This window comes from Electrophorus electricus, chromosome 4, assembly GCF_041902795.1.
Source record: "Electrophorus electricus isolate QZ-2024a chromosome 4, ASM4190279v1, whole genome shotgun sequence".
NCBI classification, from domain to species: Eukaryota; Metazoa; Chordata; class Actinopteri; order Gymnotiformes; family Gymnotidae; genus Electrophorus; species Electrophorus electricus.
Window position 1 is genome coordinate 10,306,908 of NC_137500.1, and position 10,649 is coordinate 10,317,556.

The 10,649-nt window shown below is 38.2% G+C and overlaps 1 protein-coding gene across 1 annotated transcript; it reads right to left on the bottom strand.

The window, feature by feature from the left end:
• Positions 1–179: 179 nt before the first annotated feature.
• On the bottom strand, positions 180–8,191 carry gtf2h1 (general transcription factor IIH, polypeptide 1). The gene is made up of 15 exons (XM_027019943.3): positions 8,005–8,191; positions 6,708–6,863; positions 6,391–6,583; positions 6,021–6,186; positions 5,794–5,887; positions 5,314–5,463; positions 4,536–4,615; positions 3,892–4,022; positions 3,712–3,799; positions 3,510–3,598; positions 2,724–2,841; positions 2,208–2,298; positions 1,696–1,811; positions 1,236–1,328; positions 180–972 (listed from the first exon to the last, which is right to left on the bottom strand). Exons 2-15 carry the CDS (start codon positions 6,859–6,861, stop codon positions 886–888), a joined length of 1,650 nt encoding a protein of 549 aa, XP_026875744.1. The 5' UTR covers positions 6,862–6,863; positions 8,005–8,191; the 3' UTR covers positions 180–885.
• Between the last annotated feature and the right edge of the window lie 2,458 nt (positions 8,192–10,649).

Consider the following 10,649-nt stretch of genomic DNA (forward strand, 5'->3'; position numbering starts at 1 on the left):
AAAAAAGGTCATACTCTTACTTTCTTTATTGCTACACCTTGAACCTTTCTAACTTTCCAAAAGCACACAGCATTTTAAGCAACTCAGACTTTGGAGATGTCCCTACAATAAAGACAAATGTACAAATACAAATCTATAATAAGGACAAATTTAAACACTACAGATATTCAATGAAAAGGTCAGTTGGAATCTGTTACTTTATTTTGAGTACATCCTGAAACTTATCTTCAGTGCAGTTAGAATAGCTGTTCAGCTAGCTGTATGCACACATTAATAATGTATAATAGAAAGAGTATTTTTACAGTATTGCTTTATTTATACCCCTCCCAACCTTTGGCCTCTGGGTGTCTACAGAGCCATACTGCATTGCATTTAAATCGGTTAAGTTTCAAGAATTCGTCCTTGTGTCCTGTGCACCACTTAAATTCCCCTTCTCACAAGGTCATTTTGCATTGAACATTTATAGTTCCTGAGAATACTTCCTCTGGTATCATTAAGCCCACAGTTTGGTCATGAAATTCAACACTGTCAAGTCCACATCTGATTCCAATATTAACCAGGAAGCCAGACAACTTCTCCTCCACTGAAAGTGAGAGAAAATAGCAGAAAGCCAAACAGTACAAAGAAGAAAAACAGAGATAAAGGGAACCCCCCCCCCCCCTCCTCAAAACACTAGTTATTCTTTTTGGTGCAGTCCATCTCCACATGGACCAATTTGGTGAGAGCAGTGTCCTGCCCATCCAGCCACAGATGGTTTCACTCACTACTCTCAACTCTGGGAGGAGCAGCCTGCCTGGCCTAAAAAGAGAGTGTACTTCCGCTCTGCGCTCTACTCCCTCTTTCCATTTCTCCTATCGTCCTTCAAATGAATCTGCCCCTCTTCTTTCAGGTTTTTTTCATCATGCGGCGCATCTGCCAGGCATGGAACTTGTTATAAGCAGCCTGAATCATCTCTTCCAGATGGCTGATCAGCTGTGAATATAACAAACGAACACATTCAATTCAACTAAGCATGTTCACCATTTTGTTTTTCATTAGTTTGAGATACACCACTTCTGCATAGTGCCTCTAATTCAAATGCCCTGTTTATCCATTTCTTCCATGGGCAATATTGTCAGTAATATAGTGCACACACACAAAAACAAATTCTCTGATACATTAACACAGGCAGGAAATATCAAAGAGCTGAGTATAAACCTTAACACAATAACATTAAAAAGGGACAGGGGCCTTACGTTGCTGCTTAAGTACTCCCGTTGAATCTTCCCTTGGAAAGGGTGAAGCTTGGTCGACTGGAATCTCTCCAGATTGGACTGCATTTTAACCACCTAAACATATGGTTTAGGCAAAGGTACAAATATTGTTAAGAATGTCACTCTTAATGAAATGGTTAAACATGCAATGAAACTACACAAAACACAGTATGCATTATATTCTTAATGGGCTGTGGTGTGTGTAAGGTCCAACCAAACAAGTAATACAACAGCCCTCTAGTGGCCATCAGTGTTGTAGTACTCCACAAAGAAACACTAAGCAAAGTAAAATGGTTTCTCAAGCAGGAACTGTCAAAAATGTTTTGTAACATCAGTTCAAAAACTGAACTTATAAAGCACTTCAAACATACATTGTTACATTTTATGGGATGCATTATAACACTGCTGCAGTAATTGCTGTTGTGAACTGTGTCATCTGTACCTTCTCCTCCAGGAAGGGCGTGTTGACAGGAAAACATGACCAGAAGTGCCGTAGCAGCTCTCCTGCTGCTGTGTACAAGTGCTTCAGTTCACTCTGAATATCAACAGGTACCAGTTCTGCACACATGCACATGTACACAAACAGATAAGGCGAGGAATACAGTCAATAAACTACAATAACTACTGTAGAAACTGTTCCTGGTGTTTTGTAGCTCTAAAGTCAAGTTATCGTTTGCAATATGCATAAAAGTTTCATGATTGTTAATAAGCCTGAGGTAATGTGTTGACTTCAACATGCAGTAACAGATGAAGCACCTAATTTCAAGTTGTTTTAGGGGAACAACTACAAAACAGCCCTAAACTGAACCAAATTTAAAATGCTATAAGGGGTCATGTATCCAGTCCAGTCTGGAACCAATTTATTGCCACATCATACAAATCAAAAAGGTTTACAGAACCTCAATTTATAAAATAAATACATACAAAAAAGCTGCAAGAGAGACTGGAACTTACGACTGACTGTCTGATGGGCTCCAGTTTGCATTAGCGCTCCTCCCGGAGATAGGGCTGTAATGGCTGAACTAGCTGCACTGCTGGACATCACCTACAAAGACAACAAATGACAAGGGCTTTTTTCAATCCCAAGTGGCAAGGACACAGCAAGTCTTCTCATAATGACTTAACAATTTGTATTTATTTGATCAGAGAGCAACTCTTAACAAGCTATTCCCTTTAACACTCAAGTGTGTTTGTATTTTAGCATTTCATACTATGACTGAGCTGGCTAGAGCTGGTGAGTCTCCGTGCAAAAAGGGCAAACTATCAATTTAAAGACTTAAATTCAATCTAAGGAGAATAGGTGGCTTGTTTTGGCTGGATCAAAAACAAAAGTCTGAAAAAAAGAAGGAAGAAGAAAAGAAAGAAGATAAAGAAAAGGAAGAATTACAGTGAGTAAGGAGTAGGTAGAGAATAAGACAGTAACAAAATACATTAGATAGGCCCAGACTAACAGAGGTAGGGCAAGAAAACCTGAGTAAGGCAGGGTTTATAGCAGCTCATTTCTTCTTGGATGCAGCTGACTGAGCTGATGATGTCCTGACTTGTAGAGTAGTGATGAGATTGCAGGGGAACTGGACCATGCGAATATCTTAAAGGGGTGGGATCCAGAGTATTTCAAAGAGGAAAAAGGAATTACACAAATGAGTACCTGTAATAATGAGTTAGCTAGTTCACTTATTTTGTTGCAATATTGGTGGCACACGAAACAAGGGGAAGGACGTTTTCAAAGACCTTCATCCTTTTGACTCTAGTTAGATGCTGTATGGGTGTACCGAGACACATATTTTAACATTCCATATCATTCTTGATTCTGTGTGCAAGATTTTATCCAATTTGATCCAATATTTTATTTGTTAAAATATACTGATACCTCATAGCTAATCATATGCTGCATAGCTTAAAATACAATTTTTATTTAAAAACAACTGCAAAGTAGCATGTACTGGTGCAAGAAACAAAACATAAAACAAAGATCTTATAAAAACCTTAAATAATAGAAAAACCTGAACTGCCTCACAAAGTACACAATACATGGGAGACTCTGGGAAGGTACTACAGGAAGAAATGACAGTATAGTTCTACATTTCAAACATTGTTTGCTTGCCTTTCTTTTTTCTTTTCACCTTATACTTTGTTTTTGTTTTGACCTTTATAACTAATTTCCGTAACTATCATTTAAGATTATAAGTAGTCCCCTCCTACTCTGACACAGAATTCAACAAATATACCTGTTAGATCTAGGTAGCTCAAATGTACCTGTCAAATTTTTTCAATTTCAATGCAATTGTTTTAGGGCCCGTCTCATTTTGAAAGTCCTCATACTCAATGGCTTCTTGAAGTTTCACCTAGGGGGGTGGTGATTAAAAATATAGTAAATATAAATACATAATACCTCAACATATTTATGGAAAACTTAAAAACTCTCTCTTACAATAAATATATTGGGCTTATTTTAGACCTTTTTAATCGGTGGCTGAAAGGTATCTGAATCTCTAGAATTCCCATCTGTGCTGCTGGTCTCGCTGGCTTGGTCACTGGAAGTATCCCTGTAGACATAGATTTCTGGGTCAAACACTTTACTTTACAGATATGTAAACAGGCTCATGCCTGTACACGACACATTTGTCTGAATGCTTACATTTTACGTAGGCCAGCTGCCAGCACCATGGCACTGTGATGGTTGAAGCGTTTGATAATGGCAGAGTTACTATTTTCCTTCACTGTTTTACTTGAGTTGGATGTGGAGGGACCTGTTAAGGATCCATAGCCCTGAGGACACATGTGATAGTTAAAGACTATTATAAAATGGATAGTTCCAAATCTGAAATCAGATTGGCTGAGCCACATTCAAAGCTACTATAAAATACCTAAAATGACCAAACAATAAATGACATACATGGCCTCACACATCAACTGAACTTGGCATTACGAAGTTATTAAAGAGCATTTAAAACTTTTTTTTGCTGGGCAAAAAGTGCCTGGTGGAGTAACTGTCACTGTCACTATTAATATGATCTCTTGAACAATGTTTATCATATTGCATTTTGTTGCCATTTTATAAAAGCAGTAAGCTACTTTAGACAGAACATTACAGTGATTTTGCTATAGCTAAATGGGTTTTAGGCACGATGCAAAGACAAGGTAAAATAAGAGTGAAGCATATGGTAAAATAACTATAAAATAACCGTAATAATCTTAAATGGCTTATTATGTTACTATAGCTTTCTAACTCCATTAGCAGGCAATATGGAGTGAGTTTCCATAGCTGGTTCATAGCATTACCTCATCTAATGTTTTATCCTCCAGAGACAGCAGGTCCACCATGGGGTTCTTAACACCTTGAACCACCATGGACTTCAACCCTGTGCAATACAGATTATTAAAAAGTGAGCAGGGCTGGGAACCATAAAAGATAAAGTGTTCTGTTCCAATCTATTATGTTCCTATTCATTTTCTCTGTTCCTCATTTTCTTATTATAAAAACAAACAAACAAAAAAACAACCTAAAACTTGTATGCAGGGAGAAAAAGAACAGGACATACTACAGCGATGTTATAGTTTTCCAGCTACTGCTAAGCTACATGGCCAAATTTGAATTGCAACTTGGAAACAATGAAAAGTACATTAACTATTACTGCATTTCAATGGATCGCTTTCAGTGTCATGGAACCCAACCTTTAAATTCTCCCCCATAGTCTCTGTGGAATGTCTTCTTTCAAATAAAATTCTAAAACTCTCAAACTTACTGTTCAAAATATTTTTTTCTTTCTTTCTCACTAAAACAACATATGTTCTCTATGGGATTCTTCATACTGTTGCCTTAAAAAAACAATTGCATAGAGATATTCTGTGATTCCGTTTTCCTACACCATTCATCTTATCTTCTTGTTAAGTCTTGGTGTTCATGATTTATGACGGCATTTATTTGCCTCATTTGTTATGCAACCTTGAGCTTGAGAAAGGCACTATACAAATAACTTATTATACTCTGTTCTCCCTTTTCATCTTTATTTATTGAACCAGGTAATTTTGTTTGCTCAACAATTTTTTGGCAAGTTACCTTTCTCATCCTGCTTGGCACACTCAGAAAAGAGATCCTGAAGGCCAGTATTGATGCGATCTCTGTGGAAATAATGTGACTGAAAGAAGCGTGTCCAGAAATCTTTCTCAGTCAAGTTGTGAGGCACATTTTCAGCATACTTCTGTTTGACTACACAAAGAGAGATTTAAGACCAAGCAAGTCAGTGTCTACATAGTAGCTGGAACAATTTAAAAAAATCATGTGTACATTCTTGCCAAAACACTACCCAGTCTTTAGAAAACTGAGCCACTCCAAAAGCCAACAGCAGACATGTTTCCCAGGATAACATCACCACAGCCAACATGGGATAGTAGATAACAGTATAAACAATCTCTCTCTTATTATGTGGTATATCTGGAAGATGCACCATACAGTCATAATTTATTTACCTTTAATATTTAGTGTGTTATGAATGGATGTGACGAGCATGCAGACTGGTCTGGCATGATGATGCCTCACCTGCAGGGTAGGTTCTGAATATCGATTCAATAATGTCAGTGGTCAGGTTGTATCTCAGACCATTACATCCATCTGTCTGAGGTCTAATGTCTGCCTATAACCAACATGACGCTCCATTAGAACACAGACTTGCCAGCTGCACATTCATAATAATCAGTACTCAGTCTAAACAAAATTACTGATTATGAGAGAAAGTTGTAAAAGGAAGCCTGGGTGTTTGAGCTCACCAGGAAGGCTGCTGATATGCCCACTTCCTGCTTATTGTTGTTAGAGCTGAAGTGATCTGTGGAACTCAGCTTCAGCCGATTAGCCCAGAATTCCTCTGCACTAATGACCTGACTTACTACCAGGTCTTTATAGAGCTGAAACAGCACTGGGTCCTCCTGCAGCATCCTGGGAAATAACAGGAATAAACTGAATTTGTGTTTTATGTTTATATGTACAGGAAACATTAGCTGAATTTAGTTACATACCATAACCCACTTTCACCATTTTCAGTAAGGAAAGTAAACAGGTTAATCAATTACAGCAATGGCACAAGCAATCTAATGCACCCCCACCCCCTAACTTGGCTAGCTTGGATAAAAGCAGATTTACCTGTTTTTCTCCTCTAGTTCTTTGTTAGCTTTCTTTTTAAACTTGGGCAGGAGCTGCTGTAGGAGGTCTTTGGCAGCATCTCTATCCTTCATAGCTGTGCTTTCATTTGCAAAGTGGAAAGTTGTACTCTCTCCTGTGTGTAGCACCAGCTGAAGCTGGATCTTGGCCTTGCCTTCAGGACTGATCTTTTGACCTGTGAGTGCACACAGCAGGGAATGGTTACTCTTTACACAGCCACCATCATGGCCAAAACTGGCACAACCAAAGATCATTTTGGGAAAAGGGGGCAGCACTTATGAGCTTTAGGCAATACTTACAGCGGATGTCTGCGTACAGGTGGCTGACAGTGAAGCGATCCTTTCCCTCTGGGCCCCAGGCTATGCGTTCAGTCATTAGATAGAGTGTTCCATCCTGTTTCCGCTGCCGGACCTTCTTCACCACTAGCAGTACCTCCTCCGACAGGGCCGCCATGACTAAATCGGAAAATGCAAACAAAGGGGAACAGAAAAACAAAAAGCACATGAAATGAAATGTTATTACATTTATGACTGCATTCATTTTTTGGATTTTTATCAAACTTAAACAAGGTAAACACTGAATAAACCTAGTCATTAGCTAGACTGCTTTTTGTTCATGGCTCTACCGTCATATGCAAACCAAAAGAAATATACACAGAAAAATATACATATATACATACAAAAAACAAAAAACACACGCAAAGGCTACAGTTTATGAAACACTACCATTAACAGAATAGACTGAACTTTCCTGAATTATGCTTAATAGTGAAGTAAAAGTTCGAAATTGATTCGTTTTGATTATAAAATCAAGACAATTTCAGCAATGGGGTTCTTCCCTTAGTTCAGCAGGGTATGATCGAAATGTCTATAGCGAAAATGCAAACCAGTGTGATTTATCAAATAACTGATAGTGTATACCACGTATTGTATATGCATCTGAAACAGAAAAAAATAAGCAGAGCAGACAAATATGTTTGAATATATATATATTAACGAATGTATATCAACGCTGAACCCTTGCGGTAACTAGCAATACAACAATGCTAGGTTTGCTAACGAATAGTAAAAATCTGCAATTAGCTAGCTAGAATTTAAAGACAGTGTCTCGATGTCATTTCCACACTGAACTGTAGTTACAACAATAATAGCTAGCTAGCTAGCTAGCTAGCTCAAACATCAGAAATCAGAAGTAGGCGCTAAGTATTTTAGGTTTTACTCCCATTTCATCTAGCAGCTAGCTAGGTTAACTTATTTAACACAGTGTATACTAGCTACCATAGATGTTAATGGAAAGGCTTCGCTAGCTAGCATAACTTACAAGCTAGCTGGCTAGCTAGTTTGCTATTATACCTATCAAACAAATGTATCTCGCTAAGCGAGCTACTACGCTAAGTGTGAAAATATTCACGCATTTCCAAGGCTATCTACCAGCTATCTAGCTGGCTAGCTAATTATTATGACAGCATATTGCCAGCAGGTTCAGTATAGATAAACAGCCTATTAGCTAGCTAGCTAACTCATGCTATGTGGCAGTGAAAAGTAGCATGCCGGTGGTATGAACACAACCAAATCGATGATCTAGCTAGATACTTGCCTGGGGCTCCAACGTTAATGATCTTGTTTCCTCAATGTTTGTAACTGTGGTTACTGATGTAAACCAGCCGTAAATGTCACTATTTAATGTATTATTCACAACCAACTCCGAAGCCTAATATGTCATCCCCTACAACTTCGAAGTTCTCCATGATCGCAAAAATAATAATAATAAAAAAAAATGTCGTGTAAAAGCCAGAAACGGTGGACGGATATTTCGTGATAATGTTAAATAGGCACTTCAAAATTAAAGCCCACTGACACGACACGATGTTATTAATGACTCTTTCATTAATATACATTTAATATATGCCCATAAGCCAGTATATTACAAACGACTTGCACCTACTCTCAGTGGGCACTCTATTAGGCGCAGCAAGCAGAAATACCTTAAAGTGCAAATATTTGGAAAAAATGAGATACTAAAAAGGCATAGGCTACTGTATTATGTCTATGTTCATTACAATAATGTAATGGCACATCAAAACATTAAGGATATTTGCTACCTTTTCATTTTCTTCTTTTGAGCTTCTAAAAATGAGCATAGGAGAGAAACAGTAAAAGAGAGGAGCAGTGTAAAATTCTCAGAAAGCAGATCATTTTGAAGATTAAAAAGCGTAAGAAAGTAGGCCTATATCAAAGCAATGTGAAACAGTCAAGGTTAGAGTAGAACCCTTAAAATACTGAGGAAAAACTATTAGCTGTATATTTTCTGTTTTATTGCATTTTTGTGTGTATCAGTAATCATACAGGAAACAATATTTAAGCAGTTCATTTAGACTGCCAGTGTAAGAATAAAATTGTCAATAAACCAGTAAGAACCGGCAACCATATATGTTTGTCGAAATGTTTTAAACATAATTCGTAAACACATTATTCAATTACTTACTTTTAAAGTGAATCAGGCTTGAATTAGAAGGTGACCAGGGGACCAGACTCACCAAGGGACCAGGCACATCTGGCATATATGTGAGGTATACAGCTGGCACAGTGGTGTCTGGGACAGCTGGGACAGTTGCATTAGTGGCTATCACTGTGAATTAATTAACATTCCATATCCTAAGAACCAGTTGAACTTTCTTTAACTCATAAACTAGAGGCAAGCCAGATAACTGCAAACACTTAATCGAAGGGTGTTTGCGGTTATCTGGTTTGAACATAGTGAGATCTAGGAGACTAAATTCTAGTAAACACGTGTGCGTAATTAAACCCCCACCACATAAGTAATGGAAATCAATCCAGCACCTCTAGTAAAGATGACCCATTTGGGGATATGGTGACAGCACTATTCGACCAAAAGACATGACCTGGTTACGTAGAGAGTCCAAAAAGCTACACTCTCTGACCTTGCATCCCTCATGTCCAACTATAAACCGTGCCGACCCCCAAGAATCTTTTAGCCTTCGGTATAGCCAACTTCGATGTGATGTAAACTCAAGTTCTGCAAACCCAGTTAGACAAATGTGCCCAAAAGATGGGTTATCAAACACAAGGAACCTGAACATAATCAACCCCCTAGTAACACTGTAGAGGATGAGGTAGATAAAGAATCTGTTCTCATACAGTTGAGAGAATGGCCAGTGGTCTTGATAAGTCCCTGCTTTCCTGCCTATTTCTAGAATATGTGCCCTGACCCCCTCATAGTAACTAAACCAAGGCACCATAGTAGAGCATTCTGCTGCCTGCAGCCATCTCAATGTCAGTGGTCTGATGCCCGTGGCCTTGACCATCTCAGCAAATGGGGGATACGTAGTGGAGAATGGCATTCCCCCATCTCCATTCTCCTTGACTGCACTCTCACCTCTATATAAGCACAACACCCATCCTGGAAGACCTGTTATCAAGACTAGAACATGGCTCCGCCAGGTTCAAATTCCACTACCTTATCAGGTCTCCAAATCTCCTTGGTAACTTCTACAAGGACACATGACTATCTGACCTAGCCTGGCGAGTGCAAAAGCCATTTTTATATGAGAAAAAAAGAGCTGCATTTAAAACATGGATTCACATTGCCCCCAGGGTTTGTAACAAGGCTCTCAACATGGACCAGTTAACTGTATATTACCTCATCATGACTGATGGTGATGCTTAACATTTCAGAACTGTGTTCCATCCTGGGAAAAATACAACTAGTCTCACTGTTGGACTGCTGTTTGACCTTTCTCTATATCAACATATACTGCCTTCTTTCTTCATGCCTTGCTATATCAGTTACTAATGAAATTATTATGATACTCATGCCTATCAGTATATAGTGTGCATAGTAATGTTATAAATATTATTAAGGAATTGATTCCCTCCTCAATTTAAGTATATTAGGTTGAAGAAGCAAAGATGTCACAGATGTCTTTGACAAAATGAAGGCAGCTAAGATTCTTGCCTAATGTACCCTAATAACCAAGTTCTTCTTTATTGGTAAATAATATGCTTTTTGGAAAAAGTATAACTGTTTCCTTATATTTTGTTATATGTTATATTACTTTCTTGCATTTAGAAACACAGACGACTCACTGCTTAGGTGAAATTAGTGTGATGGAAATTATTCAGTTATATTAGGTTCTAAAACTTGCCTCAGCTAACCTTAGGTATCAGTTTAATAGAAGGTACCTATCTTCTGTTATGCCTTTGTGTTTCAAATGTTTCATT